This window comes from Engystomops pustulosus, chromosome 11 (genome assembly GCF_040894005.1).
Source record: "Engystomops pustulosus chromosome 11, aEngPut4.maternal, whole genome shotgun sequence".
In the NCBI taxonomy this organism is placed as follows: domain Eukaryota; kingdom Metazoa; phylum Chordata; class Amphibia; order Anura; family Leptodactylidae; genus Engystomops; species Engystomops pustulosus.
The window spans coordinates 64,161,536-64,180,001 of NC_092421.1; the positions used below are offsets into that span (position 1 = coordinate 64,161,536).

The following is an 18,466-nucleotide window of genomic DNA, read 5'->3' on the forward strand; positions in this document are numbered from 1 at the left end:
CTGCATCATTTATATAGACAAGGAGGCAGTGACATCTGTACCAATATTACATGCAGGGAAAACTGTCTGCTGTCCTACGTCTCCTTATTCAGCAACTTCAATGACAAGTGACAAATTGCAGGATCAGAGATACATTGCTGATATAACCTGATTAGTCTGTTCTGCCAGTCTGTAACTCATCACACACAGGATACAGGAGATCACCAGCCACAGCCCATATTAAAGGTAAAGAAGACATTAAAGGGCTGATGCTTGCCTCATGTTAGTGGAGGAGACAATGTGACTGTGCTGAGGCTGTGCAGCGCTAGATGCCACCTAGTGAGAAATCACTCCCATATTCTGTAGTCATACAGAACCCAATTATTAATATACAAATTGAATGAATTTGGATAATTAGTAGCGGCCGGGTTACTGTTACATCCAGGACCATGGAGGGAGCACCAGTAATTTCACATGGTTGGATGATAGGTATTATTGTCCTGTATTGTGTGTTTTTTGGATGGTCCTGGTGTTATCCTCCTCTGCGACCCATAAATCTGTCCACTATGTGACAATACACGACTGTGGGGATTACGTGTAGGACAGGGGGCATGACACAATGTAACAAAGCCTTCCTTCATATCTCTGGGTGAGATTTATACCTGCAGTGACACTTCGCCTCGGGCGGTCATAGTCTTTACCTGCAGAGCCACCATCCAGGCCAAGGTCATGGAAGGTCTGCAGCATAGGGGACGGGGGTCCTGCCAGGAACCACAGGAGGATACAACATGGTGAATACAGCTCTGGGTGTGGACAGAGGATAATCTATGCATTCAGCACACCCCATCTCATACCAATGACCTATGAGAAGAGAAATAGAATGGAAAAGTGAAGTATAAAACATGACATAAGGCAGTGACTATCCTGGAAGCAGCAGGGTCCATGTGCTGCGGCCTTCCACCTGGGACACAGACCTCACCATCTCCTTGTGTGCACAGGGCACGGGACTGCTAATTTTTTAAACCAATCCCTGTAACAGCACATCTGTGAATATAGCTGCTGTAAAAGACAAGATGTGAGAGTAGGAGCTTTCAGGAGTAGCCAGATACCCCCTATGTGTGCCATGTACTTGGGTAAAACTTTCCACACCCTCAGCCTATCACACACAGTCTGCACCACTCGATTGATCCATGCGCCTCTCCAATTTCACAATATACTGTTTATATCTCAGGATATTTCTCTACAGCTCCATGTTTGTGCTTGACTGCACTGACCATAAACGGAAGTCAGCGAGCATGGATGTCATAAAACATGTCTCCAGGCCCTGACTAACCGTGTAGATGCTGCCTGGATTTTTCCACCTGATATCACACAAGTTGTAAGAAACTTTCTCCTTATAACCTGACAGAATGACCTCCAGAAAGATACATCACACACCCAGCTCTGCAACATGCTACTACAAGCAGGACATAACTACTATAATACTGCCCCCTATGTACAAGAATATAACTACTATAATACTGCCCCCTATGTACAGGAATATAACTACTATAATACTGCCCCCTATGTACAAGAATATTACTATAATACTGCCCTCTATGTACAGGAATAGAACTACTATCATACTGCCCCCTATGTACAAGAATATAACTACTATAATACTGCCCCCTATGTACAAGAATACAACTACTATAATACTGCCCCCTATGTACAAGAATACAACTACTATAATACTGCCCCCTATGTACAAGAATACAACTACTATAATACTGCCCCCTATGTACAAGAATATATCTACTATAATACTGCCCCCTATGTACAAGAATATAACTAGTATAATACTGCCCCCTATGTACAAGAATATATCTACTATAATACTGCCCCCTATGTACAAGAATATAACTAGTATAATACTGCCCCCTATGTACAAGAATATATCTACTATAATACTGCCCCCTATGTACAAGAATATAACTACTATAATACTGCCCCCTATGTACAAGAATATATCTACTATAATACTGCCCCCTATGTACAAGAATATAACTACTATAATACTGCCCCCTATGTACAAGAATATAACTACTATAATACTGCCCCCTATGTACAAGAATATATCTACTATAATACTGCCCCCTATGTACAAGAATATAACTACTATAATACTGCCCCCTATGTACAAGAATATATCTACTATGATACTGCCCCCTATGTACAAGAATATAACTACTATGATACTGCCCCCTATGTACAAGAATATAGCTACTATAATACTGCCCCCTATGTACAAGAATATAACTCCTATAATACTGCCCCCTATGTACAAGAATATATCTACTATAATACTGCCCCCTATGTACAAGAATATAACTACTATAATACTGCCCCCTATGTACAAGAATATAACTACTATAATACTGCCCCCTATGTACAAGAATATATCTACTATAATACTGCCCCCTATGTACAGGAATATAACTACTATAATACTGTCCGCTATGTACAAGAATATAACTACTATAATACTGCCCCCTATGTACAAGAATATAACTACTATAATACTGCCCCCTATGTACAAGAATATATCTACTATAATACTGCCCCCTATGTACAGGAATATAACTACTATAATACTGTCCGCTATGTACAAGAATATAACTACTATAATACTGCCCCCTATGTACAAGAATATAACTACTATAATACTGCCCCCTATGTACAAGAATATAACTACTATAATACTGCCCCCTATGTACAAGAATATATCTACTATAATACTGCCCCCTATGTACAGGAATATAACTACTATAATACTGTCCGCTATGTACAAGAATATAACTACTATAATACTGCCCCCTATGTACAAGAATATAACTACTATAATACTGCCCCCTATGTACAAGAATATATCTACTATAATACTGCCCCCTATGTACAGGAATATAACTACTATAATACTGTCCGCTATGTACAAGAATATAACTACTATAATACTGCCCCCTATGTACAAGAATATAACTACTATAATACTGCCCCCTATGTACAAGAATATAACTACTATAATACTGCCCCCTATGTACAAGAATATATCTACTATAATACTGCCCCCTATGTACAGGAATATAACTACTATAATACTGTCCGCTATGTACAAGAATATAACTACTATAATACTGCCCCCTATGTACAAGAATATAACTACTATAATACTGCCCCCTATGTACAAGAATATAACTACTATTATACTGCCCCATGTGTACAAGAATATAACTACTATAATACTGCCCCCTATGTACAGGAATATAACTACTATAATACTGCCCCCTATGTACAGGAATATAACTACTATAATACTGCCCCCTATGTACAAGAATATAACTACTATAATGTAATTACACACACCACATACATAATACTATTATAATGCCCCCATTAGTTATTTCAGTCTTCAGTCTTCGTGTGGATGCCTTATCCTAAAACAGTTTCAGTATATGGCAGTAATATTTACAATAAGATTTATATTACAGATATGTTATCCATAAATAATTATAACTTTATTTATCGTTTATCAGAAAATGAAAAAAACCACAGGTAGTATTAATAATGATAAAGCTTTAAGTCTTCTAAGGATGTGATGTAGACATGGTGCAGAGTCAGAAGCTGCAGTGTGTGTGTGTGTGCGGTAATATTTAGATTACCGTGTGCTGCGGTATAATATCATGCACATTTTACCTGTACTGAGATCTGGAGCCGGAGCCGTGCAGGGCGTCCGTCTGCAGGAATGACAACGAGGTAAAGGGAGGCTACATACACAGAGGAGGTAAACCTTAACTTGACCTTCAATCCTATATTCTTTTCCATTGTAAGGTCTGTATTAAAAGGTAAAAATTGCTACATCTAAATGACTATTACAAGTTATGTAGGATGGAGAGCTTCCCCAAGTTCTTCTAGGAACAGCGCCACACCTGTACACAGGTGCAGCTTAGATTTGTTACTACAGTGAATGGGAACGACCTCCAATGTTCAGGGATTGGCATGGATCTACGGTAGTTTAGTAAATAGGATTTTAAAAATATCGACTCCGTAATAATTGGACGTGTGGCGCAGTCTTGCAGCAAATGTTCATTGCAGATTTCTCTCCCCGATGCAATTCATCAGGTTGAATCCACAGTACAGGTAAAAGAGTAATAGAGTCGCTGCAGACCATCGCATCCCGGCCTCAGGACCTTACACCGGACACATTTTTGCAGGACACCTTTAATTATTAACGTCTTAACAGTTTTCATCCAAAGACAAGAGAAACAGTGACGAGGCGGTTCAGCTTCTTACACGTCACAATAGGGCGGTATTACTGCAGTCACACTTTGGTATTATAACATTAAAGGGGCGATCATTCTGTATGTAAGTAAAGGGGAGGTGCATCCTCATCACTTAGAGGCTTCTCTCTGCTGTTGGTTTATCTTAGGTTTTGGACGCGTCTCAAATGTTGGATTGCGGAGCTGCAGGTTCGGACCTCGATCTGCAAATATCACCTAAATGTAGGATAACAGGAAAGGACTACAGAGATGTTTGTAGTCTGTAACCACAGAGACACATAGCTCTACACGGAAGCTGCACATCTCACCATGCTCAAATTCCTAATCATTTACAAGATCTCTGCTTGCTGTCTGAGAATTAAAGGCCATAGGTCATCAACAAGGCATTGGCAATGGTCTGACAACTGGATCCCACATAAATCAGCCGCTTTTCCTATAGACTTTGTGTAGTGGCCGAGCACAGGAATGGTGAATGGGTCAACACTATGAAAAATGAGGGTGGTGGGGATGAAATAAACCCTGTAATACCCATCTTAACCATGTGTTACCCCCACAGCTGATGGCATCGTTATAATGTATCAGTACATGGAGTCCAGAACAGAGGCCACTTGTGCTGCTATCATGTTAAGGTTATAGGTTTCTTTCAGATACATTAAAACAAACCTTCACCCGTGAAACAGGACATAATTGCTGTCATTCAACGTCATAAGGCCGAGATCTTGTAAATGGTTGAGGAATAAGGCACTAAATTTTTAAGAGAGTTTTAATAATGCTATGGCGGCACTTTATTTACATACAGCTGGGACGACCCCTTTAAGGGCACAGCTACGACTAACAGTGTGGCACTTAGGCAACTGAGGAGCATCCACGAACAGCGCGTGGGGTTAAAGGCACTTGTGGTAGATAAATATGACAGACACTTGTGAGATCTCACCTCCAGGGTAAGAGGGCACTGCAGGACACAACATGGTGGAGGCTATATAGAGTCACGTCTACACGAGGGGTCTGCTTCTGACAAGCTGCTGAGTGGTACAGTGGGTAATTACTCAAATATACTAGCAATGATGCAACCGGTGATCAGGATGTGTATTCATAAGGCAGATTTTCCCTTCAAGAGAATGGGGAAAGCTGGGTGGCGAACCATGTGGCATACTGCTTGCCATCCAGCTTGAAGAGAACAACTGAGTTTGTGTCTTGCGTTAAAGGGATTAGATCACTTATGTAATAGGAAGACACCAGTATGGAGCGGAGCAGGCTGCCTCCACCACACCCAGGCTGGCACGGTGCACACCGCCACCACCGGGTCTGGTATTGCTGCTTGCTAGAAGGCATAGGACAGTGGCAGTGGAGTGGTGACACTCGAGTCCTCAGCGGTGGCGTGCAGCGGTTGTGAGAATGACACGGACTTCATCATGCACATTGTCCCCTCGGTGCAGTAATAGACGCAGACCCCAACACGCAGCTCAAGACTGACTGAGGGGAAGTGCAAGGGCAGCGTCACCTCTATCTGACTGGGTTTCGTCAGACTCACAATCTCACCGTAGGTTTTCTGTCCAGCCAGAAGCCAGTCATGACCTGGGGAGGAAGAGCAGACACGTTACTAGGCTTACTCTCAATTACAACATAACCTGGGCGGCAGAGCTGACAATCTAAAAAGAGAATATAAGGCAAAATAACATTAAAAAGGTGAAATGTGTCTCCTATCTTACCCAATTCTAGATAAGCTGCTTTTTTCAACCCTCATGCTTGACACTGCAGCACAGCTTCATTAGTAACTGGTTTGATTACTATTATCTGAACATATCTTAGATATAAGAGATATAATATACACTGTGTATGGAACGACTGAGGATGGCTGGAAAGTAAGCGGAACTGAGAGACTGCAGCTTTGGATGTGTATACAGAAGAAGACAGGGCACAATTTGGCATCAGTAAAGGGGTATAAATTATTTCCACCATTACAAAGGAGTCAGCAGGGGGCAGCAGCGAGTTACTGGAGCCTGAGTGATAAAAGGTGAACGGTGACTGCAGCTTTGGTTGGGATTGGAGGAACAGCTATATAATGTCAGATAAGTAAAGAAAGTTACTACATTAGACAATAATTTCATATCAGATCTCACTCGTCACCTTCGGTAAATAGGAACCAGAAGCTGGGGGCCCCGTCTGTCAGCTTGGCCCCTGCAGGAAGCTGGAGGCTCAGTGAATATTGCAGGGTTCGCCCAGGAGACACAGATAGAGGGTCCAGGGTAACGTTTGGGGTAGATTTAGGCAGTTTGGGGTTGTTGATTCGTAACGGTAATGCACTGTCCACCACATCGAGCGACGCCGTGGAGAAGATGGGAAGCTGCAAAGGATGGGAGAGGCAGATGTCAGATAATGGGGGACAATACTACAAGTCCTGGAGGTGGGGGGAGGGGGAGCAGACACAAGACAATGGGGGACAATATTGAAACACTTTTAATATAATTTGAAACACAGGAAGGAGATAAAAATTAAACACTTCAACATCTGAACTGCTCCACTTCGTGCCACCACAGCTTGAAGGATAAGTACACTTTTGTAGTTCAGTGCTGAGAGCACAGCAGTGTGAGGATAGTACTACAGTGCCCTCGCAGAAACTACAACCTTGGGATATAAATTTATATATCACATTCCTGCTGCTAACAACACAAAGGTCTGAGTACACGTCTCTCCAGGGACAATACATAACACGGGCTGCAGAGAGCACAGAGCACAGCAGTGTGAGGTCTGATTACACATCTCTCCAGGGACAATACATAACACTGGCTGCAGGGAGCACAGAGCACAGCAGTGTGAGGTCTGATTACACATCTCTCCAGGGACAATACATAACACCAGCTGCAGTCTGTATGGTCTTATACGAGTTGTGTTTCTACTTTGGAGAATATCATGATCAGATGAAACCAAATGCTCTTCTGGAACATCCAAATTGTAGAGGAGCCATTACTACAGGTAATGAGGGGAGGACAGAGGAGCCATTACTACAGGTAATGAGGGGAGGACAGAGGAGCCATTACTACAGGTAATGAGGGGAGGACAGAGGAGCCATTACTACAGGTAATGAGGGGAGGACAGAGGAGCCATTACTACAGGTAATGAGAGGAGGACAGAGGAGCCATTACTACAGGTAATGAGAGGAGGACACAGGAGCCATTACTACAGGTAATGAGAGGAGGACAGAGGAGCCATTACTACAGGTAATGAGAGGAGGACACAGGAGCCATTACTACAGGTAATGAGAGGAGGACACAGGAGCCATTACTACAGGTAATGAGGGGAGGACAGAGGAGCCATTACTACAGGTAATGAGAGGAGGACACAGGAGCCATTACTACAGGTAATGAGAGGAGGACAGAGGAGCCATTACTACAGGTAATGAGTGGAGGACAGAGGAGCCATTACTACAGGTAATGAGAGGAGGACACAGGAGCCATTACTACAGGTAATGAGTGGAGGACAGAGGAGCCATTACTACAGGTAATGAGGGGAGGACACAGGAGCCATTACTACAGGTAATGAGGGGAGGACAGAGGATCCATTACTACAGGTAATGAGAGGAGGACAGAGGAGCCATTACTACAGGTAATGAGAGGAGGACACAGGAGCCATTACTACAGGTAATGAGAGGAGGACAGAGGAGCCATTACTACAGGTAATGAGGGAAGGACAGAGGAGCCATTACTACAGGTAATGAGATGAGGACACAGGAGCCATTACTACAGGTAATGAGAGGAGGACAGAGGAGCCATTACTACAGGTAATGAGGGGAGGACACAGGAGCCATTACTACAGGTAATGAGAGGAGGACACAGGAGCCATTACTACAGGTAATGAGGGGAGGACAGAGGATCCATTACTACAGGTAATGAAAGGAGGACAGAGGAGCCATTACTACAGGTAATGAGGGGAGGACACAGGAGCCATTACTACAGGTAATGAGAGGAGGACAGAGGAGCCATTACTACAGGTAATGAGAGGAGGACAGAGGAGACATTACTACAGGTAATGAGGTGAGGACACAGAAGCCATTACTACAGGTAATGAGAGGAGGACACAGGAGCCATTACTACAGGTAATGAGGTGAGGACAGAGGAGCCATTACTACAGGTAATGAGGGGAGGACACAGGAGCCATTACTACAGGTAATGAGAGGAGGACAGAGGAGCCATTACTACAGGTAATGAGGGGAGGACACAGAAGCCATTACTACAGGTAATGAGGGGAGGACACAGAAGCCATTACTACAGGTAATGAGGTGAGGACAGAGGAGCCATTACTACAGGTAATGAGAGGAGGACACAGGAGCCATTACTACAGGTAATGAGGGGAGGACAGAGGAGCCATTACTACAGGTAATGAGGGGAGGACACAGGAGCCATTACTACAGGTAATGAGGGGAGGACACAGGAGCCATTACTACAGGTAATGAGAGGAGGACAGAGGAGCCATTACTACAGGTAATGAGAGGAGGACAGAGGAGCCATTACTACAGGTAATGAGGGGAGGACAGAGGAGCCATTACTACAGGTAATGAGGGGAGGACAGAGGAGCCATTACTACAGGTAATGAGAGGAGGACAGAGGAGCCATTACTACAGGTAATGAGAGGAGGACAGAGGAGCCATTACTACAGGTAATGAGAGGAGGACAGAGGAGCCATTACTACAGGTAATGAGAGGAGGACAGAGGAGCCATTACTACAGGTAATGAGGGGAGGACAGAGGAGCCATTACTACAGGTAATGAGAGGAGGACAGAGGAGCCATTACTACAGGTAATGAGAGGAGGACAGAGGAGCCATTACTACAGGTAATGAGGGGAGGAGAGAGGAGCCATTACTACAGGTAATGAGAGGAGGACACAGGAGCCATTACTACAGGTAATGAGTGGAGGACAGAGGAGCCATTACTACAGGTAATGAGGGGAGGACACAGGAGCCATTACTACAGGTAATGAGGGGAGGACAGAGGATCCATTACTACAGGTAATGAGAGGAGGACAGAGGAGCCATTACTACAGGTAATGAGAGGAGGACACAGGAGCCATTACTACAGGTAATGAGAGGAGGACAGAGGAGCCATTACTACAGGTAATGAGGGAAGGACAGAGGAGCCATTACTACAGGTAATGAGATGAGGACACAGGAGCCATTACTACAGGTAATGAGAGGAGGAGAGAGGAGCCATTACTACAGGTAATGATGGGAGGACACAGGAGCCATTACTACAGGTAATGAGGGGAGGACAGAGGAGCCATTACTACAGGTAATGAGGGGAGGACACAGGAGCCATTACTACAGGTAATGAGGGGAGGACACAGGAGCCATTACTACAGGTAATGAGAGGACAGAGGAGCCATTGCTACAGGTAATGAGAGGAGGACAGAGGAGCCATTACTACAGGTAATGAGAGGAGGACAGAGGAGCTATTACTACAGGTAATGAGGGGAGGACAGAGGAGCCATTACTACAGGTAATGAGGGGAGGACAGAGGAGCCATTACTACAGGTAATGAGAGGAGGACAGAGGAGCCATTACTACAGGTAATGAGGTGAGGACAGAGGAGCCATTACTACAGGTAATGAGGGGAGGACAGAGGAGCCATTACTACAGGTAATGAGGGGAGGACAGAGGAGCCATTACTACAGGTAATGAGAGGAGGACAGAGGAGCCATTACTACAGGTAATGAGGTGAGCACAGAGGAGCCATTACTACAGGTAATGAGGTGAGGACAGAGGAGCCATTACTACAGGTAATGAGAGGAGGACACAGGAGCCATTACTACAGGTAATGAGAGGAGGACAGAGGAGCCATTACTACAGGTAATGAGAGGAGGACAGAGGAGCCATTACTACAGGTAATGAGAGGAGGACAGAGGAGCCATTACTACAGGTAATGAGAGGAGGACAGAGGAGCCATTACTACAGGTAATGAGAGGAGGAGAGAGGAGCCATTACTACAGGTAATGAGAGGAGGACAGAGGAGCCATTACTACAGGTAATGAGAGGAGGACAGAGGAGCCATTACTACAGGTAATGAGGGGAGGACAGAGGAGCCATTACTACAGGTAATGAGTGGAGGACACAGGAGCCATTACTACAGGTAATGAGAGGAGGACAGAGGAGCCATTACTACAGGTAATGAGAGGAGGACAGAGGAGCCATTGCTACGGGTAATGAGGGGAGGACAGAGGAGCCATTACTACAGGTAATGAGGTGAGGACAGAGGAGCCATTACTACAGGTAATGAGAGGAGGACAGAGGAGCCATTACTACAGGTAATGAGGGGAGGACAGAGGAGCCATTACTACAGGTAATGAGAGGAGGACAGAGGAGCCATTACTACAGGTAATGAGGGGAGGACAGAGGAGCCATTACTACAGGTAATGAGGGGAGGACAGAGGAGCCATTACTACAGGTAATGAGAGGAGGACAGAGGAGCCATTACTACAGGTAATGAGGGGAGGACACAGGAGCCATTACTACAGGTAATGAGAGGACAGAGGAGCCATTGCTACAGGTAATGAGAGGAGGACAGAGGAGCCATTACTACAGGTAATGAGAGGAGGACACAGGAGCCATTACTACAGGTAATGAGGGGAGGACAGAGGAGCCATTACTACAGGTAATGAGAGGAGGACACAGGAGCCATTACTACAGGTAATGAGAGGAGGACACAGGAGCCATTACTACAGGTAATGAGGGGAGGACAGAGGAGCCATTACTACAGGTAATGAGGGGAGGACACAGGAGCCATTACTACAGGTAATGAGGGGAGGACACAGGAGCCATTACTACAGGTAATGAGAGGACAGAGGAGCCATTGCTACAGGTAATGAGAGGAGGAGAGAGGAGCCATTACTACAGGTAATGAGAGGAGGACAGAGGAGCCATTACTACAGGTAATGAGGGGAGGACAGAGGAGCCATTACTACAGGTAATGAGTGGAGGACACAGGAGCCATTATTACAGGTAATGAGAGGAGGACAGAGGAGCCATTACTACAGGTAATGAGAGGAGGACAGAGGAGCCATTGCTACGGGTAATGAGGGGAGGACAGAGGAGCCATTACTACAGGTAATGAGGTGAGGACAGAGGAGCCATTACTACAGGTAATGAGAGGAGGACAGAGGAGCCATTACTACAGGTAATGAGGGGAGGACAGAGGAGCCATTACTACAGGTAATGAGAGGAGGACAGAGGAGCCATTACTACAGGTAATGAGGGGAGGACAGAGGAGCCATTACTACAGGTAATGAGGGGAGGACAGAGGAGCCATTACTACAGGTAATGAGAGGAGGACAGAGGAGCCATTACTACAGGTAATGAGGGGAGGACACAGGAGCCATTACTACAGGTAATGAGAGGACAGAGGAGCCATTGCTACAGGTAATGAGAGGAGGACAGAGGAGCCATTACTACAGGTAATGAGGGGAGGACAGAGGAGCCATTACTACAGGTAATGAGAGGAGGACAGAGGAGCCATTACTACAGGTAATGAGAGGAGGACAGAGGAGCCATTACTACAGGTAATGAGAGGAGGACAGAGGAGCCATTACTACAGGTAATTAGGTGAGGACAGAGGAGCCATTACTACAGGTAATGAGGTGAGGACACAGGAGCCATTACTACAGGTAATGAGAGGAGGACAGAGGAGCCATTACTACAGGTAATAAGAGGACAGAGGAGCCATTGCTACGGGTAATGAGAGGAGGACAGAGGAGCCATTACTACAGGTAATGAGGGGAGGACACAGGAGCCATTACTACAGGTAATGAGGGGAGGACAGAGGAGCCATTACTACAGGTAATGAGAGGAGGACAGAGGAGCCATTACTACAGGTAATGAGGGGAGGACAGAGGAGCCATTACTACAGGTAATGAGAGGAGGACAGAGGAGCCATTACTACAGGTAATGAGTGGAGGACAGAGGAGCCATTACTACAGGTAATGAGAGGAGGACAGAGGAGCCATTACTACAGGTAATGAGAGGAGGACACAGGAGCCATTACTACAGGTAATGAGAGGAGGACAGAGGAGCCATTACTACAGGTAATGAGAGGAGGACAGAGGAGCCATTACTACAGGTAATGAGAGGAGGACAGAGGAGTCATTACTACAGGTAATGAGAGGACGACAGAGGAGCCATTACTACAGGTAATGAGAGGAGGACACAGGAGCCATTACTACAGGTAATGAGAGGAGGACAGAGGAGCCATTACTACAGGTAATGAGAGGAGGACAGAGGAGCCATTACTACAGGTAATGAGAGGAGGACAGAGGAGCCATTACTACAGGTAATGAGGGGACGATAGAGGAGCCATTACTACAGGTAATGAGAGGACGACAGAGGAGCCATTACTACAGGTAATGAGAGGAGGACAGAGGAGCCATTACTACAGGTAATGAGAGGAGGACAGAGGAGCCATTACTACAGGTAATGAGGTGAGGACACAGAAGCCATTACTACAGGTAATGAGGGGAGGACAGAGGAGCCATTACTACAGGTAATGAGAGGAGGACAGAGGAGCCATTACTACAGGTAATGAGAGGAGGACAGAGGAGCCATTACTACAGGTAATGAGAGGAGGACACAGGAGCCATTACTACAGGTAATGAGAGGAGGACACAGGAGCCATTACTACAGGTAATGAGAGGACAGAGGAGCCATTGCTACAGGTAATGAGAGGAGGACAGAGGAGCCATTACTACAGGTAATGAGAGGAGGACAGAGGAGCCATTACTACAGGTAATGAGAGGAGGACACAGGAGCCATTACTACAGGTAATGAGGTGAGGACACAGAAGCCATTACTACAGGTAATGAGAGGAGGACAGAGGAGCCATTATTACAGGTAATGAGAGGACGACACAGGAGCCATTACTACAGGTAATGAGAGGAGGACACAGGAGCCATTACTACAGGTAATGAGAGGACAGAGGAGCCATTACTACAGGTAATGAGAGGAGGACAGAGGAGCCATTACTACAGGTAATGAGGGGAGGACAGAGGAGCCATTACTACAGGTAATGAGAGGAGGACAGAGAAGCCATTACTACAGGTAATGAGAGGAGGACAGAGGAGCCATTACTACAGGTAATGAGAGGAGGACAGAGGAGCCATTACTACAGGTAATGAGGGGAGGACAGAGGAGCCATTACTACAGGTAATGAGGGGAGGACAGAGGAGCCATTACTACAGGTAATGAGGGGAGGACAGAGGAGCCATTACTACAGGTAATGAGAGGAGGACAGAGGAGCCATTACTACAGGTAATGAGAGGAGGACAGAGGAGCCATTACTACAGGTAATGAGGGGAGGACAGAGGAGCCATTACTACAGGTAATGAGAGGAGGACACAGAAGCCATTACTACAGGTAATGAGAGGAGGACAGAGGAGCCATTACTACAGGTAATGAGAGGATGACACAGGAGCCAGTACTACAGGTAATGAGGGGAGGACAGAGGAGCCAGTACTACAGGTAATGAGAGGAGGACAGAGGAGCCATTACTACAGGTAATGAGAGGAGGACAGAGGAGCCATTACTACAGGTAATGAGAGGAGGACAGAGGAGCCATTACTACAGGTAATGAGAGGAGGACAGAGGAGCCATTACTACAGGTAATGAGAGGAGGACACAGGAGCCATTACTACAGGTAATGAGAGGAGGACACAGGAGCCATTACTACAGGTAATGAGAGGAGGACACAGGAGCCATTACTACAGGTAATGAGGGGAGGACAGAGGAGCCATTACTACAGGTAATGAGGGGAGGACAGAGGAGCCATTACTACAGGTAATGAGAGGAGGACAGAGGAGCCATTACTACAGGTAATGAGAGGAGGACAGAGGAGCCATTACTACAGGTAATGAAAGGAGGACAGAGGAGCCATTACTACAGGTAATGAAAGGAGGACAGAGGAGCCATTACTACAGGTAATGAGGGGAGGACAGAGGAGCCATTACTACAGGTAATGAGGGGAGGACAGAGGAGCCATTACTACAGGTAATGAGAGGAGGACAGAGGAGCCATTACTACAGGTAATGAGGGGAGGACAGAGGAGCCATTACTACAGGTAATGAGAGGAGGACAGAGAAGCCATTACTACAGGTAATGAGAGGAGGACAGAGGAGCCATTACTACAGGTAATGAGAGGAGGACAGAGGAGCCATTACTACAGGTAATGAGGGGAGGACAGAGGAGCCATTACTACAGGTAATGAGGGAAGGACAGAGGAGCCATTACTACAGGTAATGAGAGGAGGACAGAGGAGCCATTACTACAGGTAATGAGGGGAGGACAGAGGAGCCATTACTACAGGTAATGAGGGGAGGACAGAGGAGCCATTACTACAGGTAATGAGAGGAGGACAGAGGAGCCATTACTACAGGTAATGAGGGGAGGACAGAGGAGCCATTACTACAGGTAATGAGGGGAGGACAGAGGAGCCATTACTACAGGTAATGAGAGGAGGAGAGAGGAGCCATTACTACAGGTAATGAGAGGAGGACAGAGGAGCCATTACTACAGGTAATGAGAGGAGGACAGAGGAGCCATTACTACAGGTAATGAGAGGAGGACACAGGAGCCATTACTACAGGTAATGAGAGGAGGACAGAGGAGCCATTACTACAGGTAATGAGGGGAGGACAGAGGAGCCATTACTACAGGTAATGAGGGGAGGACAGAGGAGCCATTACTACAGGTAATTAGAGGAGGACACAGGAGCCATTACTACAGGTAATGAGGGGAGGACAGAGGAGCCATTACTACAGGTAATGAGGTGAGGACAGAGGAGCACGTTACAGAAGAAGTTACAGGTCTGCAAGAGCCAGAAATCTTGCTTGTTTGTAGGTGGCCAAATACCTATTTTCCACCATAATTTGCAAATAAATTAAAAAAAAAAAAAATCTGAGAATTTGTTTCCTTATTTTGCCTCTCACAGTTGAGGTTCTACCTGTGATGTCAATTACCGGCCTCTCTCATCTCTCTAAGTGGAAGGCTGACGTAATACTCCCCCACCCCCCAATGTATAACCGAAGTACCGGATGCGATTTCTATGTATAAACTTGAGTCAAGCACATTAGTGCGACCTCTGGGCCCCTCACTGGGGATTACAATGGGTCAGTAGGAGCCTCCCACCTCTTGCGCTCCATTAACAGACCCGGCGCGGCGTCTCCTCACCGCACGTTTCCCGCCGAGGGCAACTGGTTTGTCACTCACTGAAGTTAAAGGAGTTTATAAAAGCCAATAATAAAAGTTTTCTAGACACGAAGATTTCTGCAGAACAAAAGACAATAATCCTCTGCTGACAGCAAAATTAAAGCGGCATAAAATCTGCGGCTGCGGAGTTCACAGCGGCGCGATATTTGCATACTGTGGTATCCGGGGAAGCAGATGCATATAGTACAATGTACTGTGTGGGAGTCAGCAGAGGGGGGAGGGGGCCTTTCTTTTATGACTGATGGTTCTCATTATATTGGCAGGTCCTGCAATAACTCACCCCAGAATTCTGTACGATCTGAGAGATTGATGGAATGACGCCTACTTTACAGCAGAGACAAAACTCTGCGTTCTTTCCTGAGAGTTTACCGCAAGGGGGGACGGAGAAATGCAATAGAAACTTATTACAGAGGACAATTATCCGATGGGAAGACGAGGACAAGGTGTAACAAGATGGGAACCGGCCCCAAACCTGCTCATAGGGTTATTATAGACAGAGATATAGAAGGGGAATGCTGGTCTTACACACGCAAAGTAATAAGAATGAGTTTCCCATCAGGAGAACAGGGGCTCCCAGATTGCAGCCACTTTTGAAAATAAAGGGGCTTCTCCACAAAGTCAAGTGATTGTATGTCACTGTGAGATCAAATTGGGGGAGATTTCCTGCCACACACAGCACAGGCCGATTCACTACAATCCCTGTAGTGGATGTGCACAGAAGAGTCCCATAGGATAGCCCCGAATAACTGATTATAAGGCCATTGAGGATCATGTGACACATCACTAATCAGATGGAATGAACTATTTCAGTAAATGAGTGAGGACCCGCGCCCATCAGAAGTGATTGAGATAGAGCGCAGTGTATGATGATCTCCATCAATCCCATTGAGAATGAATGGAGAGATGATGACCTTCCATTCAATTCATTATAAGCAGACATGACCCCGTTCCTGCAGAACTGCATACTGTCCTTCTACAGGAAGCTTCATTTTTTACTTCCTGTAGATAACCATCAGTCCATTGCTTCACACAGCTTTAATTACACTGTTAACCATCAGTCGGACACCTGTTTGAGATCACATGACCATGGACTGTTTTTTATCTACAGGAAGTACCGTATTTTTCGGACTATAAGGTGCACAAAAAATCCTTTGATTTTCTCAGAAGTCCAGTGCGCCTTATACATGAACCATACTTACAGACAACAGTTGCCTTGAACTGTGCTCTGCTAAGTAATTTATGCACGCCCCTTGGCCGATTGGCATGCCTACACTAAGCTAAGAGAGCTGGTGACGTCACCGGCTCTCCCTCTGCTATCCTCACACTATGCTATGCTATGATAATGCTATGGTCGTGCATGCCTCGAGGATAGCAAAGGGGGACGGTGACGTCACTAGCTCTCTTAGCATTGTAAAGGTATGCCAATCGGCCAAGGGGCGTGCATAAATGACTTATCGGTGGAGCTGGCCTCAGGTTCATTTGCATAGTTTATAAATCTTTATTTCTATGAAATCCAGCCATTCTTAATGATAGAAATAGAAGGCTATTGTCGATGGGGAGGAGAGTATAAGCATCTACCATTAGGTAATCTGATAGTAGATGTCCGTTAAAGTGGACAGCCTCTTTCAACACAAAAAAACTAGGGAATGATACTATTAGGCGCTATATGCAGAACTGTAGAAAAGCCGAGTGATAAACTATTGGTATGACTTAAACATGGAGACATTGTTTAAAGTCACCAACAGAACAGACCAAAAGTTTGGACACACCTTCTCAATCAGAGTATTCTGTATTTTCATGACTTTAAAAATTGTATTTTCACACTGAAGACATCAAAACTATGAATGGGGACACTTTCAAAGTTTTCCCAATTTTTCAGACTCACAGACCTTAATTTCTTGAAGTAATGATGGCCACTCTGCAACCTGACTTCTGCGCAACACAACTAATGATCCCAACCACATTTAGGGTGAAGACACACGTGGCGTTTTTGGGCCGTGTTTAGTGCGTTTTGAGATCGTAAAAAAACGCATGCGTTAAAAACGCATCCATTTTTTGAAAACGCATGCGTTTTTGTCAGTTTTTCCGAATTTGCGCAATTAAAAACTGACAAAAATGCATGCGTTTTTTAACGCATGCGTTTTTTACAATCTGAAAACGCACTAAATAAAAACGGCCCAAAAACGGCCTAAAAACGCCACGTGTGTCTTCACCCTTAGGCCGGCGCCACACGTGGTGCTTTGTCTGCGCTTGCAAACGCAGACAAAGTCGCGCCCACTGGGGCGGGCCTCGCCCAGATCGCATCGGAGTTTCTATGGAAACGCCTGCGATCGGGAACGAGCCGCCGGTGTTTTGCGTTAAATTAACCGGTGGGCACTACTTTGTCTGCGTTTGCAAAGCGCCGGCCTTAGAAGGCAAGAAATCCCACTTATTACACCTGACAGGGCACCTGTGGAGTGAAATCCTTTTCTGGTGACTACTTCCTGAAGTTCATCAAGAGAATACCAAGAGTGTGCAAAGCAGTAATCAAAGCAAAATGTGGCTACTTTGAAGAACTTATAATATAATTTTTCACTGTTTTCTAGATCTCTGTTTACGGTCCTTCAATAGAAAGCTTCATTCTTTACTTCCAGTGGACAGAAATCTGACCATGGTCACACAGGTGCACAGCTCGTTAGTATCACAGAGAGTAATCAGAGCCGTGTGATATAACGAGCCGTGCACCATGGAAATGGAAATGTCCACTGGAAATAAACAATGATGCTTTATATAGATGTACAGCAGCAAAAAAACGTGAAGAATTGATACAGAAAGTATATTGGAAAATTGTGTAACTTTTCATTATACAAGTAATAACATTTGTTTGCTGAAATGGGAACACCCCTTTAAGTATATAATTCCACATATGTTAATTCATAGTTTTGATGCCTT

At 45.3% G+C, this 18,466-nt stretch overlaps 1 protein-coding gene across 3 annotated transcripts in view; it reads right to left on the minus strand.

Moving 5' to 3' along the window:
* Positions 1-3,537: 3,537 nt before the first annotated feature.
* NHLRC2 (NHL repeat containing 2) overlaps positions 3,538-18,466 on the minus strand; it is a 35,175-nt gene continuing 20,246 nt past the window's right edge. For all 3 annotated transcript variants that reach the window (XM_072131074.1, XM_072131073.1, XM_072131072.1), the window contains 2 exons: positions 6,423-6,639; positions 3,538-5,870 (listed from right to left, as the gene is read on the minus strand). In XM_072131074.1, coding sequence (XP_071987175.1) covers positions 5,617-5,870; positions 6,423-6,639 — 471 coding nt within the window. In that variant the 3' untranslated portion in view covers positions 3,538-5,616. The remainder of the gene's footprint in view (positions 5,871-6,422; positions 6,640-18,466) is intronic.